General features: G+C 41.5%; 2 protein-coding genes across 5 annotated transcripts; both read right to left on the bottom strand.

The window, feature by feature from the left end:
* Positions 1-211: 211 nt before the first annotated feature.
* LOC115578944 (doublesex- and mab-3-related transcription factor B1-like) lies at positions 212-3,269 on the bottom strand. The gene is made up of 3 exons (XM_030412315.1): positions 2,705-3,269; positions 521-747; positions 212-425 (listed from the first exon to the last, which is right to left on the bottom strand). The coding sequence occupies exons 1-3, from the start codon at positions 3,147-3,149 to the stop codon at positions 303-305; spliced, it is 795 nt and encodes a 264-aa protein (XP_030268175.1). The 5' UTR covers positions 3,150-3,269; the 3' UTR covers positions 212-302.
* A 556-nt stretch (positions 3,270-3,825) lies between these two features.
* zmym4.1 (zinc finger MYM-type containing 4, tandem duplicate 1) lies at positions 3,826-27,722 on the bottom strand. Of its 4 annotated transcripts, none has more exons than XM_030412311.1 (27): positions 23,062-23,886; positions 18,851-19,499; positions 17,447-17,605; positions 17,190-17,251; positions 15,023-15,172; positions 14,348-14,586; positions 14,012-14,189; positions 13,505-13,708; positions 13,265-13,415; positions 13,067-13,182; positions 12,591-12,773; positions 12,205-12,355; positions 11,115-11,287; positions 10,887-11,031; positions 10,688-10,783; positions 10,389-10,426; positions 10,008-10,155; positions 9,262-9,374; positions 8,828-9,059; positions 8,429-8,659; positions 8,161-8,270; positions 7,885-8,068; positions 7,608-7,759; positions 7,183-7,297; positions 6,834-7,082; positions 6,551-6,677; positions 3,826-5,863 (listed from the first exon to the last, which is right to left on the bottom strand). In XM_030412311.1, the coding sequence occupies exons 1-27, from the start codon at positions 23,128-23,130 to the stop codon at positions 5,620-5,622; spliced, it is 4,668 nt and encodes a 1,555-aa protein (XP_030268171.1). In that variant the 5' UTR covers positions 23,131-23,886; the 3' UTR covers positions 3,826-5,619. The 4 variants fall into 4 exon arrangements, with proteins under 4 accessions (XP_030268171.1, XP_030268172.1, XP_030268174.1 ...); XM_030412312.1 differs by lacking the exon at positions 23,062-23,886 and adding an exon at positions 22,752-23,041; XM_030412314.1 differs by lacking the exons at positions 17,190-17,251; positions 17,447-17,605; positions 18,851-19,499; positions 23,062-23,886 and adding exons at positions 24,919-25,353; positions 25,495-25,536; positions 27,504-27,722.

Genomic DNA, 27,722 nt, shown 5'->3' with positions numbered 1-27,722 from the left:
GATAACTAATGTTGACTAAGCTTTAAGGAATAGGAGAAAAACATTTAGTTTTCTTGGATAATGGAATAATTTATCTCGTCATCTCGGGCAAACAAAGCTTGCCTTCTCTGGATCTTGAGATAACAAATCAAATCAAATCAAATCAAACATATTAAAAAAGCCGAATAAAGCCCTACATTAGTATGTTGAAAATCAGTCAAGGCACAAAAGATAGTAATGAAAATATGAAAATTTATTTGAAATCCCATGCGAACAAACGGCATGTCAACTGTACTTTTGTGGAACAAGTACAACATTTACAGCTAATCCAGTTCTATAATTTCTTCGCTGGACAGAGGAGGCTGTGGATCCACGAGCTCCTCCTGGTAGGGCTGTGGTGGTGGAGGTGGAGGTGGTTGGAGGGTGAAGAAGATCTGTCTGCCATCCTGACATATTAAACAAACACATTTTTACTGGGATTTAATAGCAGTTTTTTTCTAATACACCCTGCCTGTAGTATTTAAAGACAACAGTCACTTACAGCAGGAGGTCCAGGCCGTGGTAGAGGTAGATAATGCAGGGGACCTGACTGAAAGTGGGGGAAGATTTGGGGTCCACACAGGGCATTGTTGTAAAGCCCAGCAGGCACAGCCGATGCCCGGGGCATGTTGAACATGGACAGGGGGGCAAAGCTGCTGGGCCAGTGAAAGGGGAAGTGGATAACAGGCAGAGGTGCAGTCGGGCCAAATCTAGCAACGATTGGAGTATCTGGAAGAAAAGATAAGACATAAAGTACATTTGGACATTTTAATCTTCCTGAAGAGGACTTTATTCAATTTAAGACAGATGTTTTAGCATTAGGGAGGACAATTCTCCACCATCTATTAACATTAAAGTCATATCTAAATGTAGAATGGCAAGAAAAATATACTCATATTGAATGGTAATTAGTAGAGCGCATACCTCCACCAAGACGCAACAATCTATTTTTGGACTCCTGAGAATTTTGCATGAAAAAAAAACAAAAAAACACCAGATCTGTTAAAGAAAGTGGGGGGAAAAAATCGCTTTATCCCTTTATCTGCATCAACACCAAAGGTCAATGGGGTCAATTCTGGACTGAGACCCTTCCTCCACCCAAGTTTTGCATAAAATCTGTTCAGTAATTTGTATGTAATCATGTTGACAAACAAACAAACAAGACTAATAACAAACATGAAATCAGACAAACAGGAAAAACAAACAAACAGAGTTCAGGAATACAAATTACACCACTCTATAATGTCTTTAGATGCCATGATAGTGTTGACGTGGTTTCTTTCTGTAGACAACCCTTAGCAAAAAGTAGTATACTTAAAGTTCATTTTATTAAGTATGCTTGAGTATAAGTATAAGTATGGCAAGTATACTATGGACCATGTACTTGTAGCATACTAGAAAGTATACTAATTTAATACTTCTTCTGACTAAATTGGAACATTTTAAGTTTATAGAAGTATACTTTCAGTATACTTTATAAGGATCAATTAAGTTTACAGAAGTACATTTTCAAGAATACAACAAGGATATTCATCTATATACTTCTAGTCCACATTTTAGTTTATTAACATGCAAGTTTATAACAGGGGTAATACCTCAAAGCAAATGTGTGTAGTGAAAAACATTTTTATTCTGCTAAATTATATGAAAGCACAACTCAATGACTCGATCTTCTTCTGTGCTAACATTAAAACATTTTAAGTATTAGTACTTTAAAAGTGGCAAGCTCCAGCAAAAGATTCCATTTATGACCATACCTAACCCTACTTTGACAAACGGGAAGTCTCTCCCGGAAAACACCCCTTCACTCACGGTGCCCAAATTTTTATCATCTTTGTTAATTCGACACAATTTAACTACATAACAAGGATGTGAATTAACCCGCAACCGTCTTACACATCATCTTATTCGCAAACACATTCACGAACCATAATTACACCAACAACAACAGAATACCCAAGAGTCTTTGCGCCACAGTCCACAAGGGGCGTTACAGTATACTAAAGTACAAGTATAAGCTTTAGTATTAAAGTATAAGTCTAAGTATTAATGTACTTAGTCTTAGACTATTCTTTATACTTTTCAGTATAAGCCAAGTATACTTCACTATACTTTTCTTAAGTATATAAAATGTAGTATATAAAAAGTACACTTCAAGTATACTGCTTCAGTTTTAGTATAAAATAAGTATACTTGTACACTTGAATAAACTACTTTTTGCTAAGGGAAAACAAAGAACATTTTCCCGCCACTCTCCTCCCACTCCCCTGTGCGCGTGCAGGCGTGTCCCTGTGCCAGCTGCACAGCTTGCTCCACGCGCGGTTCCGTGTGACCAATCAGCAGGTGTTCCATACACGCCAGTGACGACGAACAGTCTGGTTCTCTTAAAATATATATAATGTAAACTGTCTCTATGAAGTGAAACCTGTTACTGAACATTAGAAAACTATTAGTTCAGACACAAAATGGTGGCTGTATTCTCCCGTCATGTGTCAGATATAGTCAGTTTAAATGTTTAACCGTTTCTCGTCGGTGCTTTAAGCGGACGTCAACTGACGGGTGGTTAGCTAGCCGATACACGACGGTTCGGCTACATGTAAATGTTTGTTTTTCAGTAAAACTTTCTCAAACACATTATAATAAACGATATTGGAATTATATTAGGTTAACATGCTAGAAGGTGTACCTGATGGTTCTTCACTGGAGGCTGAGGCCGGCCCCCCGCCGTCCACAGCGGCTGGTCTGCTCCGGAGGTCAGGGGGACACCCGGCTGCGGCGGCGGCTGCTCCTCCAGATGGCTCAGATATTAGTAGTTGAAGTGCAGCCGACTGACTTGCGCCTCCGTCCGGGGCCGAGCCGCTAACGGTCCCCTCGGCCGTCGGTCTCACCTCGCCGGTTTGGGCGCAGGGCTGCTGCTCCGTGTCCTGTGGGGAGAGCTGGTCTCCTCCCTGGCTGCGGTGGAGGGCGGTGATCCGAGTCCTCTGAGTTATCAAGAAGCACCTCCAGCAGCCACAATTCAGATACGGGCAGAACTTCATGTGGCCCTTCCTCTGGACGATGATGCCGTGATGCCGACATCTCGTACATGTAGGCTTTCGTGTTGGCTGGCAGGATTTGGATGAGGAGGACATCAAGGCTGAATTAAGGACAAACTTTAAAAAGACAAGTGATCAGCAAAGAGTCTTCTCACATGTCTGTGACTGTGTGACCCGGTCTGACCTCTGCTCTGTATAAATGTATCACTTTCAGTCGTGAGAATATGTGACTACATTATGATTATTGGCTCAGGGCCCATAGAGACCAGCTGGAGACCAATCACACATCATTTACAAACATAACTCTGCCTCTTATTGGTTGATTAAATAAGCAATGAGACGTTCAAGGTCAAGAGAATTCACACTGAGTGCATTGTGACAACAGAAGCACATGTGGAGCACAGACAGCACAAACTTTTATGGCTTCTAACAAATTTTGCTTTTAGATGTTTGACTATAGAAAATATTGGAAAAAATGATTATTATTTGATCATATCAAGCATATTGAAATGAAATGTATAAAACACCTTAATACATTTGTCTTTCCTTGCACTCCACAGGGATGAGGGCCCTCTGCTGGTTTACAGGTCAACTACAAGTGCACAAGGTGAGAACATGTTTAATTGAAAAGGAGACATAATATATATGCAACTCCTTAGTGAATATCAAACTTTTTTTGTATCAATATCCACAAAATGTTTTTGAGACAAATTAAATATGTTTTCTTTAACACACATATAGTAAATATGACAAAAGAAGGGAAAACCGTAACTGTTGAATCTCAATGTTTAAACATGTTTTTTTTATTTTATTTTTTTATTCAAAAACAACATACAATAGAAAATACTCAGAACCTTGGCAGCCATACACTAAGGACTGGGGGTTAATATAACCAAGATATACATGAAGGGACAGTATGTCTTTAATCTCTATTTATATCATATCAGGAGCATGGTTATGCAAAAAGTCAATGTCTCCAAGGAGATGACAACAAAAAAAAAAAAAGGTACTCAACACTCAAAAATCTGTTAATCTCAGTGTTCAGTCAACAAAAGCGGTCAAATTGTGACGTTTTTAGCCTTTTTTCAACAGTGGCCTCTGCTACATTCAAAGAAAAAAGTTTCTTAATTGAGTTTCCAAACACTTTTCTCCATTTTCTATCGAACAGTGTGTAAACTCACTACCAAGTGACACGACCTTTCAAAATAAGATCCTCTGATGTACACTGAACACAATTTGTGTTGAATCAAGTCTTCTGTTTAACGTCACCTTCTACAATTTAGATTGGCAAGTCAGAGAAGCCTCGGAAACTTTGACAACAGGTATAAAATCGACACTCCAGTCACACTTTGGTATAATCAAATCTGTGATTTACAGGAATTTTTCTGTTGTGAAGTGTATTTGTCACTCCTCAGGGTAAAATAGCTGCAAAAATAGTCTGGAAACAAGCATTTGTTCTTTAACTTACAGACCGACACAAAATCACAGCACTGATGCAGGTTTTGCCAATAGAGCTGGGTACTACCACCGATTTCAAAATTCGATTAAAGATCAGTTAACAATATTTCCGTTAAAATACCAATTCTGCTTGGATTTCAGAATCAACGCTGTAATAACAGTGAATTATTTAAAAAACTGTTTACACATTAAGAATTCGATTGTTTTGGAGATTTGTGGTAAAAAATCTGCCTGAGGAGACATGAAGAGGATATTCTGCTGCTTTCAGCATCGCATTATTAAAAATGCTGTGAATGAACAAGAAAGTAATGACCGATATCTGCTGATGTATTCAGCAAAATGAAAATAAGAAACTTTCCTGTTTTAAACATTTGTGGCCATTCAAGAATTGGACTCCTCAGTTAACTAGGTGCAGGCGAAGCAGAGGACAGAAAATGACCCCATAACTTACACCAAAACACGATTGAGGGTCTCAACATAGTTTTAAATCCTGACTGTTTTGATACTTTCAGGTGATGGACATTTACTCTCCAGACAGTTAATCTAACCAGCATTTGTCGCTTGGTAGGTGTTCATTTCCAGATGCACATCTACAGGATAAGGCGTTGATTGAAAGATCTGAGCATTTTATGAATCTATATCTGATCTTTCACATGATTTGAATCGGAAAATCGATTTTTTTTATAAACCCAGCTCAAGTTGGCAGTTTACATCTACATCACTGAAAGATGTTTTTTATTAGTATTCAGGGTGGACGTGTGCTCACTGACACCAACAGAAATGAAAAGGTTTTTTCATTCTCTGTGTTTTCAACAAGGACAAAAAAAATGCACATTCTTACAGGAATTGAGGGAATCACAACATGTAGAAGGAAAAAAGAGAGGCAACCATTCAGAAGACAAAAGGACAACAGTGTCTTGATAAACAGTCATAAACAGTCTGTGCGTTTGACGATCTTCTATGAATCCTGATCAACGTGCGGATTAAGAAGTAGGTTTTTCTCTGCAGTTCAGATTTATTCTGTCTGTTTGAGTTTAAACGGCCGTGTTTAAATGAACATTTCATTTAATCTACAAACATTTACATGAAAAGGTCACTTCTGTTCTCATCAGTCTGAATCCCCGTCTTCGTCTTCCGGTATAAATGGAGGGTCTTCAGGCGGCTTCCGCTCCGTCCCTCCGTCTGTCCCCGCCTTGAGATGCAGCTCTCTGACGGTGAGGATGCGGGTCAGCATGGCCTCCATGGTGCTGTCATCCAGAGGGGTGGAGGAGAACCACAGTGGGCTGTTGGGGACACAGCAGCGCTCGGGGTGAAGGTAGAACAGGTTGGTGCGCTGCTTGACCGACTCCGAGCTGGATAGAAGACAGTTAGTGTCAACATGGTGTCCAACACTTATATTCATTATAGATTTACGGAATAGTTCACATTAAGATTCAGTCGATTCAGAACACTTTGCAGCTAATTTAGTTTTGAGAAAATAAATTGTTGCATCTTTTTTGAACAGGGGATTCAAGAGCCCAAAGTTTCAAGTTAGTCGCAAAAGTTGACACAACAGCCAGTGACTGTCTATTAGGTTCAGGCAAAGACAAAACATGTACACATGTTAAATGAGGGTTAGGGATAGTAAAAAGGGTTACCGTTCTGTATATGTTGTTAATCTGGCAGTTATGTTTGTAAGTTAATAAATGCAGCTGCTTCCAACTGCTAAGACAACCACACAGTGAACAACCCTGCCTTCATAATGGCTTCTGTTTGCAGTGGAAATGCAAAACAGATCTAGGGTTGAGGTACATCCATTACAGCTTATGTATGATTCAAAGGTCACTTTACTGACAGTGCTTTGGTGGAAACAAGGCTTTTGTAATTAATGCTGCAAAATGGTGGCAGAGTGCAGCCATCAATCCATTATACTGAAGAGTTTGAATACTGGAAAAACTCACAGCAACAACATTTATCAGATTCATCTGTAAATCAAGTTCAAACAGCCAGTTAATCTGCCACCTGTTTAAGAGACAGAGATCTGTGTGTCCCTCACTCACCACTTGGAGAGGTAGAACTCGTAGAGTCGGACCGGACAGCGGAGAGGGTTCTCTGTGTTCTCCATCATCTCCAGGATGTCCTCTTTACTGTCCTCTTCTTTGCGTCTCTTCGCAGGAACCTCTGGATCTGAAGATCATTATTTGATGATCAAATGGTATACAGAGATCAAGCGATGAATTTATGTTGTTCTGACAATTAATAATTCTATCTGCAGTGTTTTACCATCTTAAAAACACTGTTATTACCACGTTTTCATTTTGGAAAAAGGACCAATACTGTTACCTGACTCTCCCTCGTTCACAGCTAGTGGGGGATAGAAGCGCAGGAAGGTGGTCTTGGTGTAGTTGGGGTTGGTTTTGGTGCAGCGCATGACGTGGGCGAAGGACAGCTGGCGGTGCTGCTCCACCGTGGTGAAGCCGAAGTACTTGCAGCAGAAGAAGAGCAGAGTGTTGAGGAGGACGATGGGGGAGTACGCCCCCAACTGTTTACAGTCCCACAGGAACTCCTCCTCCACACGGGAATGGATATAACCTGCAGAGGTGAAGATTTTTTTTTAATTTTAAAGATTTGAAATCTGGTCAAATGTTTGCGTGGAACAGACAAACAAAAGTAACAAAGACGTGTAACTCACCACTTGCTGTGATTGAGGGCTTGAAACCTCTCAGCATGTTGGTGAACTCAGTAGAGAACTTGTTGTAGAACCGATCCATGAATATGTTCTCCACACGACCGTTCTCAAACAGGTACTACAGAGAGACACACAGACATAATTATTTTTTCCATAATTGAATAAACAAGCTGTTCTCTGAGGAAAATAAGGTTCCAGAACACGGTTTGAAGCTAGAAAGGTGGCAGGGTCCGCCACATATAAACGAAGTCCAACAGAATGAAACTGTGTCGTCAAATTAAGGTCATCCCAAATCTCCATAGTGCACCTTTAATCGTGAAATTAATTGGCAGATTAGTCGATAATGAAACTAATTCAGTCGCAGCTCTACCTGCGTCCTGCACACAACCCGTTATATGATAAGTATGCCTGTTTGAGAAAAGTCTAACCTGTTGGATGCCGAGGCAGAGGTAGAAGAGGCTGTCGGGGGAGTACGGCTCTCCGTTGGGTCGTTTCAACTCAGTGATGAAGCAACAGAGGCCGTAGCTCAGCTCAGCAGTGGTGCACTGAAGAACATCCTCCTTTAACTCCATTGGACGAGCTAAAACCAGGATAATAATCATCTTCCTGAGTTGGTTTTTCATGTATCATGTCAAATTTTACACAAAGAATGAGTGTACTCGAGCTCAGCTTTAGTGGGTTTCTTTACTGCGTGTTGAGACTTACAACCAAAGCGTGGCTTCTCCAGGTTGGGTTGAGTTTTCCTCCACTGGATCCATCGCTTCCAGGCATCGACTCCGTACTGACTCTTCAGTTTGGGGATTTCAGTCAGAGCAGTCAGGGCCTTGTTAGATGAGCCTTTTTGAGACGATGCTTCAGCTGTTTTAGACGCCCGCTGTGACTTACGACCCTGGGAAAAAGAGGAAAGAGAGAGGAGGCTGTGTCAGGGACACCAGACATTCCCAAAGTCTTTTTTTCTTATTTCCTTTTCGACTGAGTTACCCTCTTCTCTCTGGCTTTCCTGGGCGCTTGACGTCGTCGTGTCACGGCAGGCAGGGGGCTCGGGGACCGCTCGGCGTGCTCTCTGAGCCGGGCCATCCTCTCCAGAGTTTCTGGCAATGACACCACAAGAAATGTTAGACCGAGTATGCCAAAGTCAAAACCAGGTAGTCGTCGTAATTTAGCTCAATGTTTTAAACTCTTCAGGGTGGAAATGAAAGTCAAAGGTTTCAGCTTCATGAACTTGAAAAGTTTGTTCGTCTGATCTCACCAACAGTGACGTCAGCTTCGATGTCCATGGGAGGCGGCGCTGGAGGCGGAGCCTCGGTGAAAGGCTCACTGGACACAGCCACGGGAATGTCCATAATGGGGTTGAGCTTCTCGCCGGAATAGAGTTGACTGGGAGACCTGACACCGACATCTGAGGAGGCTTCCTCCCAGGTGTTGAGCAAACTGGCCAGGTCGTCTGTGTCCAGGTCGTCACTGTAGTTACTGGTGTGGTCTGTAACATGAACGTGACAGCAGCTCGTCATACAGTGTGGTTCAGTTCACATCAATAACATAAAAATATTTGTGGGAAATAATTTAACGTAACATTAAGAATATGGACATGAATTCCTGAAAAAACAGAACACAGATTTCCTGAAGCAGCAAAATAATATGTTTTTACCATCTGGAGGAGGTGCAGGCGCTGGTTGTCTCTCTGTCTCCTTCACCACCACTTTCTCCTTCGGTCTCTGCGAGGTGTCGTTCTTTTCATCTTGTTCTGCCACCATCTCAGCCATGAGGATGAGCTCTGCCTCGAAGGGGTCGGACGGGATCTTTTCTTTGATCTCCTGGATGGTTTCCACGATGCGTTCAGCGCTGTCCATGGTCACAGGAAGGAACATGGGTACAGGTAGCTGTGCAAGACAAAAGTTAGAATATAAGAGCCTGAGAGGGACTGAAATAAGGACAAAGACACTGAATATTAACTGTTCTAGATTGTTATCTGATAGTTATTTAATCTCTTAAGTCTGAGAACGCGATGATTCCTTTGTGATGTGATTTGACTTTAGCAGTCTTTCACTCTAAAACCAGAGGTGTTTGTAGTGTCCGACGTACCGGAACTGGCAGGCCCACCGGTTTGGGGGTACACTGGCTGTACATGTTCATCGGTACAGGAATGTACACCGGCACTGGGACAGGCACAATCATGACTCTAGGGAAGGAGATGTCTTTAGAGAGAGAAAATAAAAAAATTTAAAAAGTGAGGATTAGTTTCAACAGGAGCAACAATATAATCCTCAGTAAAATAAAACAACATGGCAAGTATTTAGTTAAATACAGAAAACAAACTCTGAGCTTTAGTGATTCACAAGTCGTGTTCAGGAAAATTTCTAATTACATACTGTTTGATATTTCACTGGAAATATACATTTGTGCCAATATATGGTATAAATAATATAAATGCTCGCAGAGGCTGATTGCGCAGATATTTTTAAAAATACTTTAACATGTATTTTTCAGTTTCATAGTATCACTATATTACACAATCACTTATTATTGTGATAATATAATAACTATTATTATTATTATAACTTGTAACGACACTTAAGAATAAAAACAGTGGCATTTTTGAAGTTTTCATTTATTTCCTGAAATACATCATGTCCTGACAGATATGCAACTTTACAAAAAACTTGAAATATATAGTTTTTAATGACATTTACACAGTAGAATTGAATACTAGACATAAGCAAAGGAATGTTGTGTGATAACAGTCAATTTTCATACCACAGTCTACCTTGAAGTGTGTGTGTGTGTGTGTGTGTGTGTGTGTGTGTGTGTGTGTGTGTGTGTTGCTTTACCTGTTTGTACTTCACAGTCAGCTGTCTGTGTTTTACACGACACCCCTTTATTCTGCACCAGCGGCCTGCAGAGCAGAGCCTTGTTCTTCAGGATCTTTGGTCCAGGAGGAGGAGGAGCAGGCTTCACTGGATCTGTCTGAATACTGATCTGTAGGGCCGACACATGAAACATAAACAACTTCAGAACTACTAATGTTCAAAAATGAGCTTGTGGCAGTCAGAGCGGAGATTCCCACAAATGGCCGTCTGTGCACCACGTTCTGTGCCGGTAAAAAATGATTCATTTGCCATCAGAATGGCATGTAAATGATCATTTTGAGAACACGAAGATTAAAAGTTGTTCATGTACGTTTAATACACAAATAAAACATGACAACTTACATGTCCAGAGTTCTTTGATTGAAAGATAGAGCCTGTGCCTGTGGAGAAAATGAATAAGTATAAAAACCTTCTCAGTGAACATTGGCAACTGGTTGAATTAGGATACAGCATGTTATACAGTAGAGCGTCAACTTTTTTCATGTTCAATGAATCTACAATATTTGAGGATTAATCATCTATTCAAAGAATAGTGCTCAGCACAATTTCTCTTTTTTTTCATTTAAAAAAAATAAGAAATGAATAGCCGATTACTAATCATAGCAGTACATGGTTATACTTGTTTATGTGTTTTTGTTTACTTTGCTGGGCAGCTCTCTCAGAAGCACTGGATTTTCCCGGGGGAGTTCCTGCAAGCGAGATGACGTTGGCGATGACGGGTGTGTCCTCCCCCGTACCTAACAATGTTACAGCGATATTACAGATCATAACATTTTAACCAATAAGTCAGATTCAACTGATCAGGAAAATATAACTTGAAACGGGAACAAGAATACACACCTTTGAAGACCTCACCCTGCGTGGCCTCTTTCTCCGAGCAGAACTGCAGCAGACACGGCAGGTCACAGAAGTGTTTGACTTCTCCCAGCATGGCGAGACTCTGCTTCAGTTTCCCTTTACGGCCGCAGGTGTCACACTTTGCAACCTGAGAGAAAACAGTGAAACACTAAGTCGAGGCAGAGCATCACTTTGGTTATACTGATAACCACATCGAGGCTGCTTGCTTACATGGCAGAAGAGCATGGTGTATTTTGACCTGCACTCCTCAGAGCAGAACTCCTCGGTCGAGCCTCCATACTGAGCCGTCACCAGCTTCTTGGACACAGAGTGGCAGTAGACGCAGGAGTGACAGTGTTTCCCCCAGTTTTTAGTCAGGTCGTGACGGAAGAGGAGTTTACAGCCTGAGAGGAGGGAGAGGAGTGTTTGTGGATTATTGTTCTGAAGTTTCTGTCTGAAGTCACCATCTTTGTTTTTTTTTAACCATCGCTGGAAATATATCCTGATCTCAGGGTTCGTACACATTTTTCAAGGTCAAATTCAAGCACTTTTGAAGCACTTTTAAGGGTAATTTACAACATTTTCCAGCACCTTATGGCTGGGGTAAAATTCATATCTACAGGAATATATATACACATTTTTACTTTTTATCACAATTATGTACATTGTATTATGCTGTAAACATCTAAAATGATGTTTCGTGACAGCAAAAGCTTTAGAAATTAAAGGAGAACACAAAGTTTTATCCAAAAAAAGGGAAGCCACTTGGCGTTCTTCAGGTACACTTGCACCGGAACAAAGAGAGACCTGAGAGCACCCTGTAATTTTCTTTTTTGACATAAACTTTTATAAGCTTCTCGCTTATTCATCAAAGTTAATTAATATTGAACGTGTCATCAGTCCAAATTGCATCAAATTCACCTTCTCCTCAGCCATCCTTCTCTATTGCTACCAGGCTGCATGTGTGATGATTCACACACACACTCTGATTTTATTTCTCCTTGTAATAAGAAAACTATCCAGTCTGATCCCAATATTGCCAAGACACAGAGATGTAATGTCAAGCACTTTCAAGCACTTAAACTAAAATCCAAGCACTTTTCAGACCTTGAAAACACAACATTGAAATTCAAGCACTTTCAAGGATTTCAAGCACCCGTACGAACCCTGTGATCTGATCTGAGACCCTGAGGATGTGCCATGGTAACCATGACCTCAATCGTACCCTGCTTTATTCTCAATTTTACTCTAAATGGGACTATAATTTGATAAACGAACATCATACTAAGTGGTCCTGATTCAAAATATCAAGTCTCCTTACCGTCGCTGCAGAAGAAGCAGTCTCTGTTGTTAATTCTCTTGGCGTCTTTGGTGATCTTTTCCATCTTGCAGTATTCACACAGAGACGTCACAAAGTTGGTTTTCTTGAACTCGTGAGAACAATCCACGCTGCACACGAAAACCATCTTGTCCTACACACACAGAGTTGAAATGAATGATTAATCATCTGTACACATTACAAAATCTTAAGGCTACGACTGCCATTTGGGACAGATTACAAAGAGGTGATCACAGTTTTTTAGTGAATTCTTGTGATCCTTACTGGTAATGCAATCTGAAATTAAGAATAAAAAATTTTTTTTTGCAAACGGTATGTAATATAAGAGCCCAGTAGACTGAACACACATCACCACACACACACGTTACCTTGATCTGGATGACTTCAGGTTTAAAAGTGATGCTACGGCAGCAGAGGGAGCAGCTCAGTGTCTTTGATTCTTTGGAAGGTTCTCGCTGAGATCGAATGGGAATGACGGACTGGATTTGAGTGGATCCGACGGGTAACTTGGTAAAAACGTTCACCTGTTTCTGGGATTTCTTGAACTTGTCCTACAGTGCCACAAAAAACAATAGAGTGATAAGAAATAGTCCAAAATGATTTGAAAATGCTTTTTTTTAATCGAGAAGAACAAAATTTTCTTACAATAGGAGCCCAAAACTCAACTCCAAAGATATACACTTAAATCTTCATAAATCAAAGAGAACAACTGAATGCAACACTAATTAAAAACAAGCAGTTACCCTTAAATTTAAACAACTCCTCCACCCCCAGCTTTTCATCCAACATGATTTGACGGCAAGTCTCATTAACTAGTTTTAATCAAGCACAAGCTGAGCTGTACCTGAAAAGCCATGACACACGGCAGGGTGCAGAAGTTCCTGATGGAGGTGTCCGACATGGCCAGGTGGTAGGCTGGGACTGTGTGTTTACCACAGTTGTCACAACACAACCGAGCACCTATGAGAAAGAAAGCAAGTTTAATAAAAGAAAATGTTCAGTTGTGTGCAGTTCTGATGCAAACATCAGAGTCTTGTGGTACCTGATGCGCTGACGGTCTGGACTTTGAATGCCATCACACAACTGCTGCTACAGAAGAGGTTCACGGACTCATCACTGTTTTTGATGTCAACCATTTCTGCCAGCAAACGGGTGGTGCGACACATCGTACACGGCAGGGTCGTCTTGGTTTTCTATTACAAGAGTCAGAAAAGAAAGAAAGAAAGAAAGGATGTTAAGTCAGCCATGACAGTCTCTGACCACTCTGTTTTTATTTTCATACCTCTTTGTACTTGGCCAGACACTCTGCGTTGCACAGAGTTTTGCTGCTGCGGTCCATCTTCAGCATGAGCGGCTTGTTGTGGCAGTAGGAGCCGCAGTTGGCACAGCCGGCCATGGACAAGTTGTTTACTGTACGGAAACGGTTGAAGCAGGCGTCACTGCAGAGCTTGTGGACGGCACCGGTCAGGATCACCTCATGTTTGCTCTGCAGGACGGATGACAAAAGAAAAGTGTGTTATTTCAAAAAATGAACCCTTCAATTACAGGGGCAGCGTGCTGAAGGCCTGTGTGTATTATTTAATGTTATTCATAGGACAATTCTCCAGATTTGAGAATGTGGGTCACATTAAGAAAAAAAGACAATATTTCCCCTTGAAATCTACAAAATTATAGCACGTATTTTACATTGACAGTGAATATGATTACTTAATTACTGAAAAAGATGATTGGCAGATCAATAAATTGTGAAAATAACTGTTTGTTGCAGCCCTGTTCTGTTTGTACTTACGATGCAGTATCTGGTACACATGCTGCAGAGTGACGGTGGTGGTATCGGATGTGTTGGTTTTTTGGCGGCGGTGCTCCTCTTGTAGTTGAAGGAGGTCAGACAGTTCTGGCTGCAGAAGTCCTTCATGGCTCCTTTACCGTCCGGAGCCAGAATGACGTCCTGAGGCCGAAATATCAACCTGAGAGAAAGAGAGGAGATCCGAGTTCAGCGATAGTTTCATGAACTCTGACACAATCCAGTTTATCTGCAGCTATATTGTCATTATTCTGCCTTTTCTCACAGAAAATCTTCACTGTCTAAGTATGAAATGACGACGCCGCTCCCTGTTGAACTCACTTCTGGCAGTTGTGGCAGGTCTTGGAGTTTCCTTTGACTGCAGGCAGAGATGTGGTGAGGCATTCGGTGGAGCAGAACAGTGCTGGGGAACCCTTCCTCTGGAAAGCAGTCTGCCCTTTCCTCAGGTTCTTATTGCAGTGGGAGCAGTACATGTACACGGAGGACGGATTGATGACGGGCAGCGTCTGTGTTTCAGAAGTTGAGTTCACTGAGAAGACGGATCCAATCTGCAAATCCTCCTGTTAATAACACATCAGTGAGGCAGAGGTCAGTGTCTCTGGATCCATCAAATCCTAAGTGAAGGTCTGGTATAAATCTCTATTTTTATTAAAGTCGTATTTTCGCAGGGACCTCAAATTATTTACAATAAGTGTGGTGGTTGTCTGTGGTCTTCATCACATCATAATCTTCCATGTCCAAACACAAGAGGTCGTGTGTCTTTAAATATCACTGACATCAGGGTTTCTAGGTCAAACTGGGACTCTTGCAGATGTTTTTTTACTTTGGACAGCAGACAAGTAGCACATTACTTCTATTTCTAACAACTGTCACTAGATCAGATCAGTTGTTGTGACTTCAGGATGATAATTCAGACATCAGACCACAATGGGAACCTGCCATCAGATTAACATGAAAGGCTGAACTTTCAATATTCTTCAGAAGTGCGTGTCTCACCCTTGTGTTGGGCTCGTCTTTCACGCTTGCTGAAGACGTCGAGGATATCAGGGCTTGTTCATACTCATCGTCAGAGGGCTCATCCTTCACCTTGACCAAAGGTGGTGAAGGAGACGACTTGATTGGTGGAGTGACGACCTGTAACCTGTCCTGCAACAGGAGAAGACGAGAAAAAATACATTATTGCAGACTTTGATGCAGATTCCAACTTCCATGGTAACTAGCCAGGCTTACTATGTACGGTGGAGGCTTTTGTCCGGATGCTGTGCAGCTCAGAACACAAGTGAAATGCGTCCTCTCATGGCCAGTTGTTTTCAGCGTGACGGACGATTCAAATTCCTTTTTAACAGTCCAAACGAGAGGCAGGTCAGAGGTCAAAGGTACTTCATCCATATTTATAATCTCGTCCGGTCCGATGGAATTCTCGGCTCTCTTTGTTTGAGTGAATTTGCGGAAGTTTGTAACTTTTTCCTCGTAGTCGGGAGGGAGTTGCTGACACAGAGTCGTCCGTGCCTTGATGGACAGGCCTTTTCGTCTCATGAATCTGCGACACCACGATGGTCCACCTCTAAAATCTTCAATCTTCTTTTCGGTGGCGATTGTTTTGGCTTTCAGTCGGATCTGCACGTTGGAAACATCTCGGCCGTCTGCTCTCTGTGTGTTCACCCACTCTTGAAGAACGTTTTCAAGTTCGGGCCATCTGCTTTTTTTTCCTCTGAAAGCTTTTGTCGTCTTTTTGCATTGAGACAGTTCTTCACGCTGCCGTCTCCAACGTCTCACCATCGACTCACTGATGCCAAGCTTACGTGCAGAAGCTCTATTCCCTTTTGTGACGGCCACATCGATTGCGTTTAACTTAAAAGCTGCATCATATGCATTTCGTCCTGTGTTTTCCATGACGAGGTTGCGTGCATGATGCGCAACATGACTGTTCAAAACACGAACTAGCGTCTTCCTCGGTGCCTCACCTTTCTGTCTCTCTCTTGCGCTTCCTGTTTGAGCGCCCCCTGGAGGCCGTTAGCCCTTAAAAATCTTTATATTAGCCGCATCTCTTTTTTAACGGCTCCGGTTCCGGAAGTGAATTTGCCATTCATTTACTCCATTGACGTTTCATAAAATCCTTATATAAAAGAGTTTTAGGCCTGGAACCAAGCCAATTCGGCGCAAAAAAATGTTGGAAAACGGAGAAAAAAGCAAAGGTACAAGACTGTGTACATAATTATCTTAAGAGTAAAGGAACTACTCATCCTATAAACCATTGCGAATGTAACAGCGACGTCTCTGATTGGTGGAGCTCACTGTTACCATGGAAATGTTTACCGAACCGCAAATTTCATGTTCGGGTGAACCCTTAATAAACTCTTCTCCTCATCACTAAATAAACGCAGTAGGTCAGACAGTGAAATCATGGTCGCTCTGTGGTAAACGATCGTAGAGTTCAGTGTTAGCAGTAACTAGCTAACGTGAAATTCGCAGGTTCGGTAAACATTTCCATGGTAACAGCGAGCTCCACCAATCAGATACGTCGCTGTTACACTATAGGATTATGGGTAGTGTAGTACTTTTCCGTGACATCGTGAATAAAACACGTTTTTCTCAAAACAAGGTTGATATCACACGGACTTGTGGCTTCTACAGGATCATATACCATCGTTTTACAATCTAATAGCTCGTGGTAAGTCTACTTTGGATGGTTACGACATTATGGCCAATAATCGAAATCTCTATGCAGAATATGAATGGCATTTTCACTTCCAGAACCTCACTGTTCAGCTCTATTAAAGGCCGCAGGGTTCAAAGTGTGGGGAAAAAGTAGCGGCTTGTAGTCTGGAAATTACGGTATATATAAAATCACACAGTCATATTGCTTGTGTATAATCATTTATTATAAAAAAAATAAAATAAAACACCATAAATTGTTTTTACAAAACTGTCTGTGTTCAGCCATGTTAATTTACAACAGGATGTATAAACACATTTACTATCCAATACTAAAGAAAAGAGCGAGGATGAACAAAATGACACACTGGCTGTATTAGTGTGGTCACAACATATCTAAAGATATTTTTAGAATCTAAAAAAGTGATCTAATTTCACTTAATGTGACATTCAAGCGGTGAAAATCCAAACCTGTCACACTGAGGCAGTTTTTCTGTCTTGTACTTACAGTGTCGAGCTTAACCACCTTCATCCCGTTCACCATGGTCACAGGTGATGAGCTCTCCCTCCCTACAGGAACACGAGCAACATGTCAATAAGTTAACAGTGAATAAAAGTGTAAAGTAGATACTGGAAATTCTAACTTCAATAGAATGTCCTGAAATTAGCAATATTCAATACCGGAAAATTGATCACAGACACTTGCTTTTATTATTTAACACTTTTGTGCTTTTTGGGAAACGCCGCTGCTCTGGCGACACTCACCACTGAGTGTAGCTTCAGACAGCGGAGACAGGCTGGACTGCATCGAGTCTACAGCCACTTTCACGTCCTCCACCTGGTCCTCCTCTGCAGGTGGTGCTACTACAGTGGGTTCTACATCAGTTTCCTCCTTAACAGAGATCCTGTCCTCTGCATCAGTAGCTGGGAGAGAAATTTTAAATATAGAAAATTAGTGGGACGCTACACAGCTGTGAGTAGCTTCCAAGTACTTCTGGAGAAGCAGAACTATGTTGAGAGCTTCTGCCCTGCTGAACTACCTTTGAACTCAGATCAAAATACAGATCTGAGATCTGTATTTCTGTAGCTCACTCTGTGAACATGGCAGAGGGCTGAGAGTTTGTACAAAGAGTAGTTAACTGGTTCCCAACTCATCAGCTCTGCCAAAATAAAAAGCCTCTCATCATTTAAATAGTTACGGAAGTTGCTCCAGGTCTGTGCAACAGCCAGTTCACAAGTAAATGTTTGAAGTTTGCCATTAGAGTGTTTTTCATCAGCCCATGCAACAAAGTGAAGTGGTGGAGGCTAAAACAATACAGAGAAACCACACTAGACAGGTGAAATAATGGATACTACACCAACGGTATCAAGAGACTATCCCTCTTTTTCTGTTTCTCTTCTTGATTATTTTCTTAGCTGAACAGCCAATCGGAGTGATTTCTACCACTGATGGTTCTGCCAACAATTAAACATGGTCAGTAAACCAAAGAGCCGCCAATAATGTGGCACATGTGAAAACAACTAGGGTCACAGACACTGATGGACCGGCCCGACGTCGGCTGATGGCACATTAAGCCCCTCAGTTAATGTAAAGGAATATAATACCTGCCACACAGCAAATTTGAGAATTACAATTAAGCTAATTATTTATCAATTTTCTTTTAGAGATGTTGAATAGACTTCAAAATAGCCCCCTTCAAACATACATGGCGTTACATACATGAGATTGTAATTTCACACACTACTGTCAAGTATGAATGAACACCTGTCATCTTCTAAAAAAAGAAAAACAACAATGGCTCAAATCAGAAAAGAAAGACTACAGATAAAACTATTAATTCTCACACACTCTGGGAAAAAAACTGTTTCCAAAACCACCAGCCTTCATCTATGCAGAAAGATTAAGCAAGCAATTTACATCAGCATCAATGTCAAGCCTGGTGGTGGCATGCACAGCAAAATAAAGAGATAAAGTTTACTTGATGGTACATGTGAAGCTGGGGCTGTTAATACTTCATTAGCTCCACAATTGTCTAAAAACTTCCACTTTATACTACGCAAGATCAATAAACTCTGTTGAAAGTTCTCCCTGTTGAAAATGTTTCTCTGCATCATCAACAAAATCTTTGAGCCAAAAATAACAGAGAGAAAACTTCTACTTTACTTTACCTGTATTAGAGAAGGCAGGTGAACGGCTGCTCTCCACATCCATCAAACAGTTCACTTCCTCTTCTTTCATCAGAGCTTCCTGTTCCACCTGATCCACCGTACCAATGTCCATCATCTCGTCGAGGTCGTCCGCTGTTGAAATCCTCAACAGAGACGACTTTTCCTGCTGTGTGTCGATGTCTGTGCTCGTCTTTTCATCTGTGTTTGTTGTCTCCTTCTTGTGCTCAGACGTCTTCTCCGCATTTGAGTCCTCACTGATGTCGGGTCCTGCGGGACTTTCCTCTGAGCTGTTGTCCTTTGCTGCAACATTTTCTTCAAATAACTCAATCCCTTCCTCAGTTTTCACCTCTTTTTCAGACGCTGATGTGCTATCTGATTCCCCACCTTGAACCAAAACTGTGCTGACTTCTGTAAAGAAAGACGACTGTGAAGAGGGTTCATTTTGAGGAGATGCAGATTCAGCCTCAGTTTCTTTATTTTCAGTTTCTTTACTTTCCATCTCTTTTTCAGCAGCAACAAAGTTGTCCTGCTCTTCACGTTCAGAGAGGCTCGGAGAGGCTCGGCAAGCAAGCTCTGGGTCTTTAACATCCACTGATGATCCCGGCTCCGAAACGGCTTCCACCGACTCTCCTTCCGTCTCCTCTGTCACCTGTGTCAGACAATAAACAATTATTTTGTAAAATCCCAGAATAATACTTCAACAAATAAATTGTTCAGAACAAAACCCATCATTAGTTGAACGGCTATGCTGAAGCTTTATTTAAAAAACTTCCATCATATATTCACAAAACAGTCTTATTAACTGCTGAGGTTGCCAAAAGTATCGATACTTCACAGGGCTGATTTTTCACGACACAACAACTGAAAGAGCAGGTTTAAAGGATAAGCTCACCCACAAATTCAGCCTAATGCCAATGGAAAGTCAGGAGAAGTTTTGTAGTTCACATAACACTTCTGGAGTTTCACAGCAGACCAGTGTTGCAGCGTTCTCCTAAACAGCTGAATTTGATGGCGATTAATTTCAAACATAAAAAACTACCTAGAAATGATAATTAAATCGCTTCATACAGCTCTTCTAGCGTAATCCACGTCTCTGGAAGCCAAGAGATCTCAAACAGATTTGACAATATATTTCACACACTCAAAGTGCGGTCGGGTGCATGCACCCACTTTAGACGGGTTAGAGGAACTTTAAAAAAGAAGGGTCATTACGTCACTGAATCTTGCTGTGTGCCAGACTGTGGTACAGCTGTACTGAAATCTACGGGAGGTGCAAGACACTAAAACCCAAAACACCAACCTTCATCGTATGACTTCTACTGAAAAAATGCCTCCAGGAAATGAATGAACACACTTCAGAGATAAGGTTAACCACTGACAATTTTTTGCCCAAATGATTGACAGGGCAATAAACAGGGTAGGTCTGACTGATTTCTGCAGATATGACTGCAATCACACTGTGAACAGAAGCCTTTCCTACACAACATGTTGATTAAAAAAAGAACGAGTGGTTAACCTGCTCTCTGAAGCGTGTTCTTTCATTTTCAAGAGCCATTTGCTCTTAAAGGGATAGTTCAACATTTTTGAAAATTGGCTCATTGCAATGATCCCTCTAGTCATAGCAGTAGGTTCGTTACCTTTAATTGTTGGTCCAAGCTGCTTTTAGATCGGCGGAGCCGAGTACGGAGCGGCGCAGCTACGCTACGGAGGCCAATGGAATTTCTTGGTTTCCCTCATCAAACTCAGCAAATACACAACCAAAAAACTCCAAAACACTGTGGTGGACAAGTTGTGACCTGAACATTCACCAAGCTATGAGATAATAACGGAACGTTGCGAGACGGAGTTGTTTTCGAGGTAAAGTCGGACTTTACACTCCAGACACGGCTGCTCGGTGGAGTGATTTCAAAAGCGCACGTTTACTGCAGATACTTCCGTCAACAAAACTTGTGAAGAAGCGAAGTGTGATCATGGCAGACTTTGTGATGGACAATGAGGACGACTTTTTAACCAACCAAGACCCACACCCGTATTTATTTGAGCCAGAACACACAGAAGAAGAGCTGCAGGTTTTGGAAGAAGAGAGAGCGAGAAGAGAGGCTGAGGCTGCTGAACAGCCAGGAGCTTACCACATCTGCTTTCTCTGTAATGTTGATGGATGGTATGGCAGTATTGCTCAAGTACACTCCAGGCATTCCTCTGCGTGGCTTCCCGTAGTCCTCTGGTAAAAAGTGGTCGGAGCACACAAACATTTTCCCTACCACTTCTACAGGAGTGTTGGGATCGATGTCCAGCACTGACAGCCATTGTTTTATCCTGTCCTCATCTGTGGTTGGTATGTGGTGAAACTTCACGCTGCTCCATTTTTTCGGCTTGTTACCGCAACATTTTACAATACACGTGTAAACCATGATTGGATGATGCACAACACTCTGAAAAAGTTTCTAATATGTCCCGCGATGATAATCCAGTTGAGCCCAGGTAACTATGGCACTGCCTGAGGTGCGCACACTGTGTCACTCCGACCAGTGGTTTACTGAAGAAAGTAGTTCCGAGTATTTGCTTCACGTCTCATAACGTTCCGTTATTATCTCATAGCGTGGTGAATGTGCAGGTCACAACTTGTCCACCACAGCGTTTTGGAGTTTTTTGGTTGTGTATTTGCTGAGTTTGATGAGGGAAACCAAGAAATTCCATTGGCCTCCGTAGCGTAGCTGCGCCGCTCAGTACTCGGCTCCGCCGATCTAAAAGCAGCTTGGACCAACAGTTAAAGGTAACGAACCTACTGCTATGACTAGAGGGATCATGGCAATGGGCCAATTTTCAAAAATGTTGAACTATCCCTTTAAGATGTATATACGTTCAGTTTTAGTCAGTTTCTTCATGCATCTCCCATTGACTTCAATAAAGCTCTGACACCACAGTCTAACACTAAAGGAAGATTCAGTGACGTACTGACCCTTGCTTCATTTTTAGGTTCCTTGAGCCGGGCCAGCTGTATGGAACCTTCTTATTATTTTTCATTATATTCAGTTGTTTTCTTTTTCGTTTTAAAACAAGTCCCCATTTACTTCAGTTGATCAGGAGAACGAAATTTTTTGTGGATGACAAAACTTCACCTGACTTTCCACTGGCATGGGGATAAGTAGATAAAGACTGCACCTATTTTTGGGGCGAACTGTTCCTTTAAAAAGGAGCACGATGTAGTTTTGGGTGAGAAATATAATTCAGAAGAGAAAGACTGTTTTTCCTTTCGCTAAACAAACTAAGTAAACAGACGTTCTTTGTTTTTATGACTAAACAAACTGACCTTAAAGGACAACACAATTTCAAACTGTTGTACTTCGAAGCAAGGAGGGTGGCAGGGTCCACCACATATAAACAAACACTGTTCTGGGACCTTATTTTCCTCTGAGAACAGCTTGTTTATATCGTTATGGGAACAACTAAATATTCTGAGTTTGTATCATTGCCTCATTAATATTGTAAATATTCATATTCTGACTTTGAATTCCTTCTCTAGACTGCACAGTAGCAGCGCTCATTTAGCGTTTCGATCGCAAAATATGCGACTCCTGCAATGTGCTCATGTAGAAAATGTAGTGAACTTTACGATGGAACTAGCTTAAACGTGATAAAATCCGACGTGCTTGTATAAACAGACAGCTGGTATAAAAAACACGGGTGATTAAAGTGTAGATGGCACTGACACACTGTGCGCACACGCTGTAAGTTAGGTGTCATTTTCGTTTTGTGCGATCACATGAAGAAAACAGATTAGCTTGTTGCTGATACGGCAGCACTGCTCTTATAATGTAAACACAACTAGCGCCACTGCTGCAGGCGTGTGTAGCTAACAGCTACAACCCAGCGCCAATTCGGAAAGAAATTGTGTATTTACCTCCGTCTGTGTCGGTTCCTTTAATTCAGCCATGTTATAATGACATGTCGACAAATTAAATGACCTATAAACAAGATACCTAGCTCAACGCTCGCTAAGCTAAGGCTAGCTTGCTTACATTTGTGCACACCTCTCTGTCTGTTAGCTCGCTACGGTTAGCTAGCTCGTGTCGCGTAACACACACCACAACAACTAACCACTGTGCAAATGAATCAGCTACTCCAGATAAAGCAATACTCGATATATAAACATCTTAACATAACAACGTTATAAGGAATGTGCACAGCCGTAACAACGTGCAGAAAATTACCGCGCCAGTAGACGAGTCTTGATTGGTGGCCATACGTTGATGTCCATCGCCAGTTTCCGTAGTCGCCATGTTTGCTCCAAAATCCTTTGGTTTGGCAAATCAATGTGGACTTTAAAAAAAAAAAAGACTTCAAAGCCTTGAAATACTTCTCATATGGTTCCTTGCTGCATTATTTGCATTCAGTCTAGCTTGTTGCAGAGCGTTGTCTTCTTCTATGTTTACTTTTTTGTAGTAATCACACGTCAGGAGCTCGCTATCGCCCCCAATGACGTCACGTGTGAACTGCTCCCAGTAACGATCACTGGACATCACATGCAAACATAAGAAATTAAAATTTTATTTAATTGCGTTTTCTGTGAACTCATGCAACATTTATATTCAATTCCCATATCGGTACAAATGTTCTTTCTTTTTATAAATGAATTGACTCCTTAATATTTGGTTTATATGATCTGCAGTTCAGAAAATGATTTTATTAATATTTTTTATTAGCTTAGCAAGATTTAACACACACAAATGTTTGTTTCTTTTGTCTTTACTTCTTTGCATTTTTTAAAGAAATCAAACGCAGCAATATGTACAAACTTCTCAGCACTCAACAAACCTCAAACACTCTAAATTGTGTAAATCGCTTAACCCTTTTCCCTGTTTAATCCATTTATTTTCCCATTGGCAGATATGTCCATTAATGTTTTTCGATTGGTCAGTTTTGCAATCAAATAAATGAAGAAAATATATAAATTGCCAACAGTGTATGTTTATAATCATGGTTTCTTAATTCAGTTTCCACATCATTTCTGTATCATGGCATTATTAATAATAATAATAATAATAATAATAATAATAATGTTTAAAAACAATCCACTGGTCTATCTTTGCACTCCTATAAGCCTGTTGGACTCAGTATGGGAAGTTGGAAAACGAGATTAAAATTGATTCATGACTAATTCATTGATTTTCATGGACCTTTTAAAAAAAACTTAAAATACCCAAATTAAATAGATCAAAACTCCAATTAATATTTAAAAAATGTACGCAATCATCTAATTCCTACATCACTGCTGTGTTAAAGTGAAACTCTCGCCAAAAAGCAACCGAGGCTTTATTTGTGATTGAATATGAGTCAAACCTTTGTGTAAAAGCATAATTACGACAAAAGAGGCACTTTTAAGATTTACCGTAGTTTTGTTTTCGGGCAAGCTAATTTTCAATGGAGTGCAGGGGCACTTTAGCGCTAGCATCAAAATCGCTATTTTAAAAACACTAAGAAGGCTCGACGCAACATGAAACTTTGCTCGTAGTATCACACATGAACACGAGCATTGAGAACATTGTTTGTGTCCAAAAACCTTCTTTTTTTTTTTTTTTAAGATTTTTTCGGCATAGACACCTGTATTAAGCAGTAGACAGATAGGAAATATGGGAGAGAGAGGGGGATGTGACATGCAGCAAAGGACCTCCGGCCGGAATCAAACCGGGGTTGGCTGCGTATATGGCATGCGCTCTAACCACTCGACCACCTGCGCGCCCCAAAAACCTTCTTTTTAGTAAACTCTGTGTACACAAACAATGTTCGTGTTCATGTGTAGAGACCCTCGTGATACTACGAGCAAAGTTTCATGTTGTGTCAAGCCTTCTTAGTGTTTTTAAAATAGCGATTTTGATGCTAGCGCTAAAGTGCCCCTGCACCCCATTGAAAATTAGCTTGCCCAAAAACGAAACTATGGTAAATCTTAAAAGTGCCTCTTTCTTCGTAATTATGCTTTTACACGAAGGTTTGACTCATATTCAATCACAAATAAAGCCTTGGTTGCTTTTTGGCGAGAGTTTCACTTTAAATGAATACTAATAATACACCTGGTCTGCCGAGGTCTCCTCCTCTTGTTCCAGGTCCCACGCCCATCGCTCCACTCGCACCTCAGACACCTCAGTTGCCCACATGTTAGCAATGTGCACAGCCTTGCTTGCCGGGCACTCCACACGCCTCCGCAGCCTTCGATTTGCCCTCTTCTTAGCAATTTGTGCAGCCTCCACTGCCGGGCGCTCGGCACGCATCTGCAGCCTTTGATTTGCCCTCTTCCTAGCAATTCGTGCAGCCTCCACTGCCAGGCGCTCGGCACGCATCTGCGGCGTTTCCTGTGCCCTCTTTTTAGCCATGCGTGCGGCATCTTTTGCCCGGCGTGCAGCTCGTGCTTCTTCTGACTCAGCTGCACGCACACGGCGCATTGCCTGTCGCTTCTGCTCACGCAAGGCACGGCTATTTTTAGGCATGTTAGCATCAGCAAAGGTAGTCTGAAACAAAGTTATGTGGCAGTCAGAGGTTAAAGTCAGATGTCATCCATATTCCACGAGGGAAGATGTAACTGACAATTAAAATTATACTTTAAATCGTTTACATTTGGTAATACAAAGATTTCACGTGTTACGACTCACCAGGCAGCCTTACGAATAATGTCATACAGCGCCCTCCAGCATCTGCAACAAAGTTTAGATAACACAGTCAGTGATTAATCTGATGTCACGCACCTCCATCCACTTTCCAAGAATGGAAGAAGTGTCAATTAAAATTAGAGATGCAGAGATCTGACTCTTTCAGTCCTGATACCGATACAGTTGTGTCAGTATCGGTACTGCTACAATGGCCGGAAACGCTTCCACTTGGAGAAACGTGCAAATTTAGAAACAAGGCAATGTCTAAAACACACAAAACCCAAAAACACATGAAACAGAAGAATGATGCCTATCAAGTCGCCACAACGGAAGTGCTCCAGGCCTCTAGGGGGGGCTCTAGCGAGACCAGCTCAAGTCTCTAACTCTCCTCTATCTGTTTTGCATCAGAACAGCATATTTTACTGACACAGCAGTGAATATTTTATTTTCTTCAGTATTGTGCCAAGAAGCCAGCCAGTGATTGTGCCGTTGACACATTGCTGTGGATAGAGGGAACTACCTTTGCATTCAAGTGCTGTCGGAATTATTGGAAAAAGGTTTTTTCTGACTGGGAAATTCACAGGAATACCAACTCGAAAGAAAATTGGGGAACATTTTGGTACACATGTTGCTGAGTTGGCATCTTATGTTGTGAAACATGGTGGACAAAAATAAACATTGGGTTGACGGTAAGAAACTTTTAGTCATCTATTGAATCGTTATTGTATCGTTTCACTTTTCATTCAAGTACTGTCTAGGTGTTCTTCTTCTTCTTCGCCAACTTCTCTTTGGCGTTACAAACCCAAAAGACCACTAACGACTTCCTAACTGGGGAAATGGATCATCTGAGGAGCAAGTGAATGCAGCATTTCTTAACAGAGTTTTTACTGTCTTCAGAAAAAAACAACTTGGGCAAGATCTGCCTAGCCTGATTTCAGCTACATAACCACAGATGACGTCACAGCAGTATGGCAGTGAACGGTTACTTCGGATAGTGTTTGCTTCAATTTGACTTTCATTCAGTTCATCTGTGCTCAACAGAAGTCTCTGAGAGTATGTGCTGGAAGCAGACACATCCTGTCTTTCTTTTCTTTATGCATCAGCCTCAACTGTTATATCAGCTGCTGTAGTGGCTTGTGAAGTTAGCAGACTTGCCATTTAAAACACCCACTGCAGCGAGCCTCACTGTTTTTCCAAGCAAATGGAGCACTGGAACGCTTCTAGATAGGCTGACTTGCACTGTAACCGCATGAGAAAATGAGCTCCACTGTGGTATTCAGCTCAGTTTGTCACTTGCTAAGCAAGACACTACATTACCCACAATGCAACTTGGCCACTGAGTGATGTTGAAGAAATCATTCAAGTCCTGTAGAGCAGTTTGCTGTGGTGATGTGTTTATTCAAAGAATACCGGTAAACTGGTGAACCGACAGGCACAGAGCGGGTCTGAGCCGATGAGTCGACCCAGAACAAATGAAACAGCAGCATTTTATACAGTAAGAACAAAGGAGACAAAATGGCAGGTTCAATCAATAGGAATACAAAGGGGGGGCACTGTGGAGAGTGTGGTTAGCTCATCACACTCTCCACACTCCACACTCTCCACTTTGGTCTGGAGGTCAAAGGGCTCCGACACCAAATGTGTATTTTCTTCCTCAGTGACATCATTGGAGGTAATTTATCAGAATACAAGCATCTTCCTCTGGAGCCATAAAATACTTTAAACGTTTTTTATTTTTCCTTCACATATGCAGTAGTTCTCCCCAAGACGTGCAAACACACTTTAATGTGTAAAGTTGGTGGACTTCCCCTTTAAGTCTACTCAGAAACACAGGTGAAGCAGAGGAGCTGCTCATCTTCAATAAAGGCGCATTAGTCGCTTGTTTCGGCGGTTATAAAGTAAAGCCTGTATTTAATTAGCGGTAGTAAGATGGCGGAGGTCATGTTATGAGTGTTGTACGTTAGTGTGTCAAACTGTAGATGTGTTAAAGAAGAATAATGTGGCAAACTTACAGTTTGAGTTCATATCACAGTGAAGCTGCTCCTGTAGGTTTTCTGCTCGTCCCCGTTGAATCCAGGCAAGTAAACAAGAGTTTAATTTCAACGATAACAAACGTGTTTAACATTATAAGAGTGAAAAACTGTGAACTGAGCGACGGGATGCTATGAAAGATGCAGACTTATGAGAAGACATGACAGACGCTTCTTCCTCTTCGAATGATTTAATGGCGG

Source organism: Sparus aurata, chromosome 3, assembly GCF_900880675.1.
Source record: "Sparus aurata chromosome 3, fSpaAur1.1, whole genome shotgun sequence".
NCBI lineage: Eukaryota > Metazoa > Chordata > Actinopteri > Spariformes > Sparidae > Sparus > Sparus aurata.
Note: the sequence above shows the minus strand (reverse complement) of the source record. Positions and strands in the feature narration are given on the sequence as shown.